Source organism: Phocoena phocoena, chromosome 3 (genome assembly GCF_963924675.1).
Source record: "Phocoena phocoena chromosome 3, mPhoPho1.1, whole genome shotgun sequence".
Classification (NCBI taxonomy): domain Eukaryota; kingdom Metazoa; phylum Chordata; class Mammalia; order Artiodactyla; family Phocoenidae; genus Phocoena; species Phocoena phocoena.
The window spans coordinates 113878699-113892348 of NC_089221.1; the positions used below are offsets into that span (position 1 = coordinate 113878699).

Below are 13650 nucleotides of genomic sequence, written 5' to 3' on the forward strand. Positions count from 1 at the left end.
TAGGGAAATGTAAGTTAAAACTGCATTGTGATACCTCTAGACATCTATTAGATTAAAAAGTGTGGGTGAGAATGCAGAGGAAATGGAACCGTAATACGTTTCTGGTGGGAATATAAAACAGCCTCATTGGAAAAGACATTGGCAGTCTTTTTTAGAAGCTAAACATACATGTATTATATAATGCAGCTCTTCCATACTAGGTGTTCACCCAAGAGAAATGGAAGCATATGTCCATACAGAGATGTGTAATATTCATACTAGCATTATTTATAATAACCCAAAACCAAAAACAACCCAAATATCCATCATCAGGTGAATGTATAAACAAACTGTGTTATATCCATAAAATGGAATACTACATAGCAATAAAAAGGAAAGAACTATGTATGATACATGCAACAACATGGATGAATCTCAAAACAATTATGCTGAGTGCAAATAACCAGACAAAAAAGAGTACACACTCTGATTCAATTTACAAAAAATTCTAGAAAATGCGAACTAATCTATAGTGTCAGAAAGCAGATGGGGGAGGGGTTGAAGGAGGGATTACAGAAGGGCATAAGGAAACTTTTGGGAGAAATTCGTATGTTCATTACCTTCACTGCAGCAATGGTTTCAAGGTGTCCAAACTTATCAAATTGTACATTTTAAGCATGTGCAGTTTGCCTTGTCAGTTATACCTCAATAAAGATGTTTGTAAAAACAAAAAAGAAGTATGAGGGGGATCTATACGTGTTGATAGAGGACTATGTCCATGGTGTAGTAAGCAAAAGAAGTTCCAGAACATTATATACAATTTGATCTCAGATTTTTTTCAAACTAACAAATGAGAATAATAAAATCCTTGCCTCTCACTGGGTACTTTTGGGTGTGTACCGAAGGTCTAGTAATTTACACAATGAACAGTGGTTATCCCCAGGGAATGAGATGTGGAGCAGGACAAGGAAGTGATATATACATATTTAACACTGAGCTGTTAACATTTTTGATATTTTAAGTTTCCATTATTTGTATACTAATAAAGGGTGCACTTTCCAGGGAGGTTTAAGTTCTAGAAACTGGAATTACAAATTCACTCCCATTCGGAGAGGCTGGTAGTCAGTTTCACGGCGCAGGTGGCCACAGCGATTTCGATGAAGGCGGCGGGCAGAAACTTCCCACTAACCAACGAAGAAGGTGCCCCGCGGACTCCTGCGCAGGTGTGAGCTGGCGCGCACCGGCCTCCCGCGAAAAGTGGAGCTGCGCGCATGCGTGAACGCCCGGTGGGGGCGGGCCTGGGAGACGCCTGCGGGCTCAGGGGTCTTCGCCGCGGGCCCAGCGCAGTCCGCTCCAGTGTAGTGGCTTCGAGCTGGGACAGAGTGGGCTGGTCCCGCTGCCGCAGCCCGGCCCACGAACACCGGGGCGCGCGCGGAAACACGCGCGGTTCTGTGTTGCAAGGTAGCCTTTCCTTCTGGTGGGGGCGCGGTGGTGTGCGGGGATTGCGCCTCTGCTGGCTTTGGGAAAAGCCGCGGGCCGGAACGCGGGTCCTGACTCGGGCGGGTTGTGGTTTGGGGACCGGAAGGCGCCCCGCCCAGCGCACTTTCTCCGGGAACGAGGAGGTGTGACCTGGCCTCCGCAGCCGGGGCGCTGCCCATCGGGGGCCGCCCGAGGCGGGGAGAGGGATGGGGGGGCCCTTGGCTAACGACCCCACCCGGCCCCAGGCCAGGCCGCCTTGCCAACCTCCATCCCCGCATTTGACTTGCCTTGAGGTCGGGTCTTCCGTCTTGTTTTTACAGCCACAGGTGGTTGGTTTTTTCCCGCGGTGGTTTTTCTGCAGGGCACAGCTCGGGACCCAGGTTTCCCGAATTCAATCATTTTGTTCATCTTTGGAGGGTAAGCTCTGAAAGGATTGCATTCGTCTTAACCTCTCTCTCTCTCTCTCTCTCTCAAACGCGCATTACATGTTTCCAGTCCATGTAGTTGATGAGAATGCTAAGTGATTGATACACGCGGTTGCTTTTGCACGACTACTTGAAGGGTTTTCCTTTTACAGGAGGATCGTGTTAAGAGTTTAAATTTACAAAGGCTTGTTTGGGAGAAAAGTAGACTCAAGCCTTTCCTGTGAGTTGGAAGAATCTATTCTTTTAGGTATACTGGTTTTGTTTTTAGCACTTGTGCCCAGAAAGTTTCCCCAAAGTTGAAAAATTATGATTATTTCCTCAGAAAAATGTTGCAAAATGTTCTCCTGAACTCTTTATATTAATTGTTGGATCCCTTGGTGTACCCAGCCCTAAGATAGGGCTTTCCCCATGTCAGAAGGCTTCCCCGTAGAGGGCCTGGCTTCCTGTGCTCACTCCTTTTTCTCTTCCAGAGTTGGGAGGAGAGGTGGGGAGGGTTAAGAGAGGGGAACAGCTGGGCCCCCCTTTCAAGGATTTTTAACAGATAACTCAGTTCAAGTTCTGTTTAACCCTCTCCTTGCATCTCAAAAGGTGTTTTGAATCCACATGTATTTTGAAAACTTCAGTTTTCATATGTCATTTAAAAGCAAACATACCTATTTTAAAATTAAAAGTTTTCCTGAAAAATAAATATATCTTGATACAACAGAGACTATTTAGAGTGTATAGAAAATTGCTAAATCAATGAAAAAATATAACACCAAAAAGTTGGCAGTTACTGCTTTAGGAAAGATCTGTTTGACATAAATACTAATTTTTCTCCTGTTGAAACCTTGATGATATTGTAATTTGACTTTCATATTTTAAGAAATTGTAGGTTTTAGATTTAGAAGGGAACTTAGGGGTCATGTGGGCTGCAAAAAGCATAAATATTTTTGAAAACATCCCTAAAAAATTGTTTTGTCCTCTGCTTGGGATATGTTTAGTGGGAGGATTTTGCCTCTCAACACAATTCGCTTCTATTAGAATGCTGGGTGTTTCAAAGCTATATTTTGGAATAAATCTTCTGCTCTCCTGCCAGGCCACGCCTCCCTGGTCATTGCACTGGTGACTGGGATTTCAGACCCCTTAGCAGGGGCCATGTGCCTGTGGTGGCAGCAGCCTGATTTCTCAGTGTACCACCTTAGAAAAGTAGCTTAAATAAAGAACATTTGCTCATTATTTCTGTTCATCTTCATCTTGCTGCTTCCAACGAATTTGTCTAACCTTTTAGATAGTTTTGAATTTTTATTCTTTATCCATAGTATTTACACAATATTTCTACTGTTGCGACTATTAAAAACTTGAAACTTTTAAAAGTGCCTTTTGTTTATTCATTTCACCAATCTAGAAGAATCTGGTGACGGTGCAAAAAATATGACTTTGGATGTTGAGTTTTTCATCTAACCTGTCTTTGATTATCTTTCCCTCAACAATACTGTGGGAGATTTCTTAGATGCTTTTAGAGGCTCCGATTCACAGGGTCACCTTATCTACCAAATTAATTAACGTATCAAAAAAAGGAAATTGGGTTACGGCGGATAGTGAAGCCACCAAGTGGACTTTGAGTCATCATTGCATTCTTTCCCAAGTGCTTACAAACCTGCTTTATACTCTAGAATTGTGATCAGTGTCAGGCTTGCTCCTCTCTCCCTTTTCCAAATTGTGGCTTACCACCCAGTGGGATTCTGAACTCTGGGTTTGTCTTCCACCAGCCCTCACAATTTCAGATAGTGACTCTAAAACAGCAGTCAAATTCCTTCAGCCACCAGGGAAGTAATTCATCTGATCTTAAAGACTCCAGTGAACTGATCTGAGTTAGGTACTTTGGTACCACCTTATGGGTCTTAGGTAGTGATTCCCTATTTCTATACCTTTACCAGATCTCTTCAGCGTTCTCTAGCATAAAGAATGGGCTGCATACACAGAATTAGCCGTATTGATAACTCAGTAGAAAATTTTCTGCAGTAAATAAAATTGTGTGTCATCTGATTAGGGAAATATGTCACTTGACTTTTCTTTCTCTTATTTGTGGTGTTCCTCTGAAAGTGTACCTGGTGGCTCCTTTCTGCCTACTTCTGGAGTGGAATGTAAAGGAGAGAGAGATGGCCTTGCCGTTATCTGGAAAATAGTGTTTTGGATGATAGTAGAACAACACTTGGCAGTGGGGAAATCAAATTGTGGATATTGACCTCTAATTCATTCTCCCTGTCTGTCCTCCAAAGTTCTATTTTAAGAGTAGGCTTCAGAGAGAAGTTGAGAGCTGGCAGGTGGTAGGCATTAGAGATTTAAGAGAAGTTTTTAGTGGATTGATAGGTTGCCTCCTCCACCTCCTGTGTGTAACTGAGTTAGGCTTACAAAAATTAGCACAATGCGTTTATTTGTTTTTACTGATGATGCTTATTCATGATGTCCAGGCAGTGAGTTTTATCCTGGTGTAGACCTGCAATTATTTTCTTCCACGTCTTCCATGACTGCTCCTCATTCTGATAAGTCACTGTGCCTGAAATTGATCAAACCTCAAAGAGAGTATGAATCAATCGATTATGAACGAATCAATTATATGTCTCAATATAAGTGAAAAAATAAAAACCACAGAAGCTTATGTTAACAGCAGACTAGTCAAACAAACTACATTCATATGGGAATGATAAAAAATCAAAGTTCTATCTGCTTAATTATTTTAACTGTAGTTGCGTTAGGTGCTGCTAAAAACGGGAACTGAAAGATGTACACAGCCTATGAACAAATAAATGTAATCATGGGCTACCTTAAATGTTTTGTAATACCTCTCCATGTGTGTTTGTTAAAATGTGAATTTTCAGAGCCCTCCTTTGTTTGATCCACACACAGCCTTTTATTTGAGCAGAACTTCACATGTAATTTCTGGCAAGTGTTGCAGTATTTCCATTTATCAGGCTAATGTGTTTTTTTTGTTTTGTTTTGTTTTTAATGGACAGGTTTTCTTCTGCGTAGAAAATAGTTTGGGAATCAGTAATTTCCTGACAAAAACTTTCAGCATATACAATGATATATAAATATCCTAAGCTTAAAAATTATTGGGATTTTACTTACATATTCTGATAAATGTGTTTTTGTGGTGTTTTGCCAAGCTAGGAAGTGAAGTCAAATGGATGTTGGTGAGCACCCCATAGCAGCAGTTACTTCATTTCGCTTGTTCAGAGGGGACTCTAACTTGGAAGCCTTCTTTAGGTAAGACAGTTGGTAGTTTGAAAAGGAAATAGCAGTTTTGAAAAGTGATTGTATATGCTTAGGCTGGAATTTCAAGCTAATAAAGATCAACTTGTCTTGAGTTCTAATATTTTCCTGATGCTCATTGCTATAAAATTATTATATATAAAATTTATGATTTGTGGGTGGGTTTTATATTCTGAAAATTAATGTACATGAGGAAAAAGAAAACTAAGGTGTTATTTTTAATAGAATTATTGGTACCTAATATCCTTAAGTTATTTATGGTGATTCTGTCACTGAATTGGCAATTTAATGATTGTAATAAATAAACAGGTTTAACGTTTAATCCATGTTAATGCAGATTTAATGTATAGCACAATCCCTTTATTTAGAACTGCAAGGCAGTTTTCTAACTGGACATTTGGATGAAGTCTTTGTTTTATTTTTGGCTTCACTGCTTTTTTAATGACAGATTATGTTAGGGATAACTTTTTTGTAATTCCTTAGTAAAATTTTAACTCTCCATTCTGTAGGCTACCAAATAAATCAGTTACAAGCCAAATGTCAATAAATGTGCTCCACACCAGAGTTGAGAATCTAGTGTCCATTCCTTTACCTTCCCTGGGCCATCGTATTTCATTTTAGGGAATTAGCCCTTTAAAATAGTATATGCTTTGAATTATTGATGTCAGCAGTTTCATGTATTCTACATTGTATCACTCAGTTATGCACATAACTGGGTTTAGTCAGATTAAAGTGTGTAGTAGCTCTTTTGCCTGATGATTGAGATACATGTTTTTTCCTTTTTTTCTCCAAACCCTAAAGATGACCTTTCATTTTGTTCAGTGACTTTATAGGTCATTCCTGTTTCTGGGATCCAACTCTATGTTGTGGTTAAGAAATGTTTCACATCAGACAGAGTGACTCACAGACAGAGATATCTACATATTAAATAGATATTTCATTAGAGTTGAAGGTAGGTTTCAATTATGACACCAAGTCTTCCACATATACATTCCTAACATTCAGGGGTAAAGAGAGGGTTAAATAGTCAATATAAGTTCAGAACTACTCTTGTCGTTATTTTACCGTTTAAATTACTGTATACTTAAAATACTTTAGATTCTTATGTAAAATCTTTGTACACGATTATATACTTGGGTATATCTAGACCTGAAATTTGTTGGAACTTAGTTGTGTCTCAAGCTGACTAATACCTGGAGAGTCATCATTTCTTTTCGTTGGGAAAGAATGCTCATTGCTTTGCTATTTTACATTGGCTGGTAAGGAACCAGTATGCTGGTCACACGGCTTCTGTCCCTGCTATATCCCACTTCTCTACAGCTCATGTGTCCTGGGTGTCATCTGAACATTGTCACAGGTCATTTGACTTTCTGTTAGAATTGTGCTCCAACTTAAGTAACGTCATGAAATTTATTCAGGAAGATTCACTGGGCAATTTAATATAACGACAATGACTGCAGCATATACTGAGCACTTATTGTGTCCAGGCATTTAAGATACTTTAACCCTCTCAATAACCTTATGAGATTGGTACTGCAGTTCTCTCTGCTTTTCAGATGAGGAAACTGAGCCTTGTTAATTTGCTCAGACAAGATCCCATGGTTAGTAAATGGCAGAGCTGGGACTCACCCAGATTTATGCTTTTAATTATGTTTTACCGGGCTCCCAGACCCCCTGGGAGTTCTTAGCATAATTGCAGTGTGATAGTGAGAATACAGTCATTGACGAGGAATAAACCTGGCACTTACACTGCTTCCTTGGACCTTTCCTCCTGGAAGCCTCCCCAACCACTCGCTCCCACATACAAACTCAAATACATGCCCTTCCCTTAATCTTCCATTGCAACTTGTCCCAACTTCAGTGATGGCATGTATCACCGTATTTTGCCATTTCATCATAGCTCTTTGAGAGCAGGTCCCCTCCTATTTATCTCTGTATCCCTAGCGCATAGTAGTACCTACAACGCATGAAAGTGGAGGGTTCTTGTCAAAATTGTCTTAAACTGTTTCTCATTTTCTAATGTTGTTATTCCATACAATTAAAGCAAAATAGATGATGGAAATGTGGGGGAAATGGTCACTTAACATTGTTTAATGTTTACAGAATGAAGAGGAACAATTTATCTGTTGGGAATAAAGTTGTCCAGTCTTCACCAGCAGTGAAACAGCCTAAACTTGGGTTCTACTCTTCTCTCAGCCAGACTCATACATACACTGTCCTTCTAGACTGGGAGAGTTTGCCTCACTATGTAGTGTTACGCATTTTTCAGTATCTTCCTTTAATGGACCGGGCCCGGGCATCTTCTGCATGTAGGAGATGGAATGAAGTTTTTCATATTCCTGACCTTTGGAGAAAGTTTGAGTTTGAACTGAACAAGTCAGCTACTTCCTATTTTAACTGCACTCATCCTGCTCTCATTCAGCAGATCATTAAAAAGCATGCTGCCCATCTCCAGTATGTCAGCTTTAAGGTAAGAAAAATAAACATTAAATAAAAACAATGACTTGGGTTTTCTTGACATTTGTGTATAACTAGATCATTATATTGAAGCAGTCAATGAATTTTGCAGAATTTTAATCCCAAACTATTTCCTATTTCTCTGTAGTTACTTGCATAGATTGGGGTGTAGCACTTGAGCTATAATTGAATAATTTACACTTCAGTTTCCTTCATGTAGATGCCATTATTAAAATTCAGGTAATTGTATTTGAAAGTGTAAATACAATTTGAAAGTGTAAATAAGATTTGAAAGTTTAAAGTGCTTAGAAAATTCATTTGTCATCATTTCTGTTTTTCATTTTTTATCTGAGATAGCGTGTATAGAGAAAAATTCTAATTTATTTTATAGCTTGAAGGGATAAGTACGGTTTTGCAATTGAATTCTATTAAATAATTATATTGCCCATAACTTTCTGATAAGTTATATTCAGGATATTAAGATTTTAAATTGTCTTTGTAGGTTGATAGTAGTACTGAATCAGCAGAAGCTGCCTGTGACATACTTTCTCAGCTGGTAAATTGTTCTATACAGACTTTGGGCTTGATTTCGACGGCCAAGCCAAGTTTTATGAATGTGTCAAAGGTAAAGATGCTCGAGATTTTTGTGAGATCTACTAAAATTCTTAAATATTGTCGAACTAGTCAAAAATAATTCTATTCCTAAAAACAGACCATAACCCTACTTGCATTCAAATAATTATTTAAAGCTGTTTTCTGTTGACTAGCACTTATTTTTGATGAAATAGCTGATGCATGGTTTCATTCTTTAGATATATTCTGTAATTTTAGTAATTGTTTCACAGTAGATGTCATTAATAGAAAAGTTAGATGTTATACTTAGAATTTTCAAGTGCCAGTTTACTTAGTTACTTTGAATGTAGAGTGTGTAGGGCCAATAGTGGGTGTCTTTCCTGTAATTCTATAGTCTCTCCATTGGAGGTGGAACAACATAATGTTTAACTAAATGTCCTATACTGATGAGGATGATGATTGCATCCTTACAGTAGAAATTCTAAAACAGCAGTGGCTTGAAAACATGACTGAGGTTTATTTCTCTTACACTAAAGAGATCCATAGGTGCCACAGTCCATAGCTGGTATGAAGTTGTTTGGAACCCACGCCCCTTCTAGGCGCTCCATTCTCTCCAAGGTGTTTTCTTCATTTTCATTGCCCAAGATGGCTTTCTCAGTTCCAGCCATCACGTCCTTGTTCTAGACAGCTGGAGGCAAGAAATGGGGGGAGAAGGGTGTGCCCTCTCCTTTTTCAAGCTGTAAGTACCACAGGACTAGCCATAAGTACCTCATGGTGCTTCTGTCTGTCAGCCAGCCTAGCTCTGTGGCCACACCACATTTCTGGGAGGCTAGGACAGTCTTTTAGCTGGGTGGCAATGTGCCCAGCTAAAAATTGGAACCAGATTACCAAAAAAGAAAGGATGGATGATTCCTAGGAAGCAACCAGCAGTCTTTGCCACAGAAACTGATGACTGTCTTCTCTTCATTCAGCCTTCAACTTGAAGGCCATTTCCTCAGGGAGGCCCTCCTTGCCCACTTTTGCTAAAACAACACCCCCTCCTCTAGTTACTCACTAATGTATTACAGTATTTTATTTTCTTTAGATCCTTCATCAGGGCTTGAAATCGCCTTGTTTATTTAACATGTTTACTCTCTTCTCCTCAGAAAACATCAACCAACTCCTTGAAGGCAGGGATTCTATTTTGCTTATTTACCATTATAAACCCAGAATTAGAATAGTGCCTGATACGTAATAAGCACTAAACTATGGTTGTCAGTAAAACTGGCTAATGGAAACCTTCCTATGGAAGAGGACAGAGGAATAGCAGCATCTCCTTTCTCCCTAACTGGGTCATGGCTCTCTTCTAGCAAGCATTTCTGCTAACCTGAAAAGAATGGGTCTTTTGGGGATTCAAGTAATTTAAGTAACCAGATGAAAACTTACTACTTCTAAATAGTTATTTCCTTGTTTATGAGCTAGGGAATCGGATCAACCTGAAATTCTTAGATTCTGGGTTGTCTCTCACGTTGCACGTCAGCTTCCAGGGCTAGCTTCTGGGTTAGCTGATGCAGTCACCAGAGTGGAGGACCGGCGATTAGCAGGCTTCATTTCAAGCTCTGCCTCCACAGCAAAATGAGCTCTGTGGCTTCTGGCAAAGTTGTGGATCTCTCTGAGCCTCAGTTTTTTCATTTGTAAACTGAGGGAAAGTAATGTAAAGATACAGCATTTTGCTAGGCATAAGAAGTACTAAACTAATATATTGTTACTGTGATGAAATACGTTCTCTAATGCTTAAATGTGTCCTTCAGTACTAAAAGAGTTGGGTGAGAGTTGATTAAAAGGAAAATAAACCTTATATTTCTTACAGAAAATGAGTGATCTATTTCTATTCCTCTAATAATTTTTGGCACCGTAAAATTTAGTAAAGAGGTTTAGCTGTCCACCATTTAAAAATTTGTGTAAATCAGTTTACAATTAGTATAAACCAATGTTCTGTTATAAATGAATTAAGATGTATAACCACTTTGGTCATTCTGATAGGGACAATAGAGCCTTTGATAGAATCCAAGTTGATTTCGAAAAAGGAAAAATGATCATGCATGGATTTCGTTTCCATACTTTCTATCTGTGTCAAAAAATACCGGATCTGAAAACTTGTGAAATTCCATCCATTTTGAAGTCAAACTGTAAATAAGCTTTAGTTTGTCAATCTTCAAAACAGAGAAAGTTTTCAAACTGTATCTTTGTTTAGATAATTTGCTAGAAAAAAATTTGGAAGAATATGACATCATTTACTCATTGATTCATCAACAATAAATATTGACCTTTTACTGTGTGCCAGATACTGTTTCAGGTGCTGGACATACAGGAGTGAATAAAACAGATAAGATTTCTATTTCTTTTAGGCTAAGGGGTTGAATAGGTCCTGAAAGCACAATTTTAGGTTTTGTGGGTGATATAGTTCTGCTCACCTCTAGCACTGTAGTGTGAAAGCAGACGTAGCATTACATAAATGAGGCAGCATGGCTGTATTACGGTCAGACTTTAATTATGGACACTGAAGGAGCGTCATATAATTTTCACATATCACAAAATATTACTCCTTAAAAATTTTCTTTCAACCATTTGAAAATGTAAAAACCACGCTTAACTCTGTGGACTGGATTTGGCTGGTGGACCATAACTTGCCAACCTCTATTCTAGGAAATAAATATGATTATATCCTTTTAATATTGAAAAACAAATCCTTAAGATTGAAAATAATTGGAAGATGTGTTTATGAAATCTTTGAAATTTCTTCCTTTCTCACCATTCCATTTATTAATGGTAAAAGTATAAAACTGTACTTTGTTATAGAAATGTCTTCTACTGGCTAATGGCACTGTAAAAAATAGTAATATGTTGCTTGCTTTTATTATGTTAGTGTAAGCATGTGGATATAAGTAGTTGTAATGAATTACTTAATTGAAGCTGTAGATGTTTAAATGTCTTTGTAATTTTTTTCTTATTGCCATGCTAGTCTCATTTTGTGTCAGCACTTACAGTTGTTTTTGTCAACTCAAAGTCATTATCATCAATCAAAATTGAAGACACACCAGTGGATGATCCTTCTTTGAAGATTCTTGTGGCCAATAATAGTGATACTCTAAGACGCCTCAAAATGAGTAGCTGTCCTCATGTTTCATCTGATGGTAGGTTATATTTTTTACGCTTGCATGATGTTTTTTTATTACAGTAGCAGTAATAATGCAATTTCCTATTGAAAACTACATGCTTATGAGACATAATTCATTCATCTTTTTTCAAAAGACCTCTTAATGTATAAGCTACGTATAGTTTAAATTGCCTCTCCTAGGAGTATCTTAGTTATGGATATTTATTACAAGTATAATTATATATATCTTGGCATCCATCTCCTCAGAAATCATTACGTCTATTTTAGCAAATAATGAATAATATCAAATTTAAATTCACAAAATGTTATATTAGTATCCGTATTCTTTGTGTTTAAGGATTTTTCCCCATTTCCTGCAGGAATCCTTTGTGTAGCTGACCATTGTCAAGGTCTTAGAGAACTGGCATTAAATTATCACATGCTAAGTGATGAACTTCTCCTGGCACTTTCAAGTGAGACCCATGTTAACCTTGAGCACCTTCGAATAGATGTTGTGAGTGAAAATCCTGGACAAATCAAATTTCTTTCTGTTAAAAAACAAAGTTGGGATGTACTCATTAAACACTCCCCTGGAGTTAATGTTGTTATGTACTTCTTTTTATATGAAGAGGAATTGGAGACGTTCTTCAAAGAAGAAACCCCTGTTACTCACCTTTATTTTGGTCGTTCCATAAGCAAAGCAGTTCTAGGACGGATAGGTCTTAACTGTCCACGACTAATAGAGTTAGTAGTATGTGCTAATGGTCTTCAGGCTCTTGATAATGAACTTATTTGTATTGCTGAACACTGTAAAAACTTAACAGCCCTGGGCCTCAGTGAATGTGAAGTTAGCTGCAGTGCATTCATTGAGTTTGTAAGACTATGTGGGAGAAGGCTAACCCAGCTCTCTATCATGGAGGAAGTTTTGATCCCTGATGACGATTATAGCCTAGATGAAATTCATGCTGAAGTCTCCAAATACCTGGGAAGAGTATGGTTCCCTGATGTCATGCCTCTCTGGTAATTGATTACCAAAGATTCTTAACTTTTTTTTTTCAATCTATAAGATTTAGCTTCTTTCTGTCTCTGCAAATGTAAATTTTAGGATGCATTGCTGAAATGTCTTAGGCAAAATATTTTATTGTTTGCAAACTGTCTTAACGGATTACAGCAGAAACATTTGAGAAAATAAGAGAAATTTGAAAAGACAGAAACCGTATATAGGGCACAGACACTGTATTGTGTATTAGATAGTTGATAGAAACAGTTGGTTTCTAGATAAGTTCCTCAGCCTTCCTTGAAGGTGTATTTTGGCTTGCTAAATAAATTTATAATATTGAGCTTTGGATCCCTTAAATTATGTCATTTACAACTTTATATTGTTAATCATTTTTGTTTCATCTTGGTATTGATATATTTTACAAAATATTCAGTACTAAAAACTATAGATACAGAGGCTGGCTTAATTGTACTCCATTTTTAGCACTATATAAAATCATATTATGATTCAATAAATAACTTCTAATTTTCAGTGCACTTTGAATTCTACTTTATTATATTACTTGGGAGAAAATGGGCCTTAGATTAAAATTAAATAATGCTAATTTTCTAAAGATACTGTGATTGCTAATTGATTAAATACACTACTGAGATAAAAAGGTAAAATTTTCAGAGTGTGCTTGGGAGGGAATCAGCATTTACTGAATATATTTACTGTGTATCTGAAACTATGCCAGATCCTTTGCAGAAGTGATCTTAGAATTTAATTAGTAACACAGCTAAAACTCTTTAACGGCTGTGTATTTGTTGCCTTTAAGGTGGACATATATCCTTAAAATGACCCACAAGACCCCTACAAGGTCTGGCTTCTCCCTGCTTCTTTGACCTTGTTTTCTCCTACCAAGTGCCCTTTGCCCTTCTGTTCCCATTCTCTTTCAGTTCCTTAAGACTGCCGTGAACCCTCTAGTCAGAGTGCATTTGTGCATATTCTTTCTACTTCAGTTATTCTCTTTGCTCCATCTTTCCTTTAGATGTCATTTCCTCAGGGAAGCCTCCGTGAGTCTCAGTGTTCTGTGATTTCCCTTTGTGGTGCTTGTCACTATTGTAACTTGCTCTTCACTTGTATGATTATTATCTGCTTCAACCATTGTGCTGTAAGCTCCATCGTTGCAGGATCAAGGTTGGGTTTTACTCACTGTTGTGTCCCCAGCATCTAGCATAGTGTCTAGCACATAGTAGGCATTCGGCAAGTTTTATATGAGTATTTTCTTTTTCAGACTTTTTCCTCTGAGTCCTCTCCCCAATACCTTAAATTTCTAAGAAGTCAATTAAACTAAAAAAAATTGA

General features: G+C 37.9%; 1 protein-coding gene across 1 annotated transcript; it reads left to right on the top strand.

Moving 5' to 3' along the window:
• The first annotated feature begins 7242 nt into the window (after positions 1-7242).
• Positions 7243-12328, top strand: LOC136121007 (F-box/LRR-repeat protein 21). The gene is made up of 4 exons (XM_065874786.1): positions 7243-7608; positions 8098-8220; positions 11170-11341; positions 11685-12328. The coding sequence occupies exons 1-4, from the start codon at positions 7243-7245 to the stop codon at positions 12326-12328; spliced, it is 1305 nt and encodes a 434-aa protein (XP_065730858.1).
• The last annotated feature ends 1322 nt before the right edge of the window (positions 12329-13650 follow it).

Coding starts and splice junctions, on each gene's coding strand:
- LOC136121007 (XM_065874786.1), top strand. CDS start 7,243: ATGAAGAGGAACAATTTATCTGTTGGGAATAAAGTTGTCCAGTCTTCA. Junction 7,609..8,097: donor TCCAGTATGTCAGCTTTAAG/GTAAGAAAAATA, acceptor TTGTCTTTGTAG/GTTGATAGTAGTACTGAATC. Junction 11,342..11,684: donor TCCTCATGTTTCATCTGATG/GTAGGTTATATT, acceptor CATTTCCTGCAG/GAATCCTTTGTGTAGCTGAC.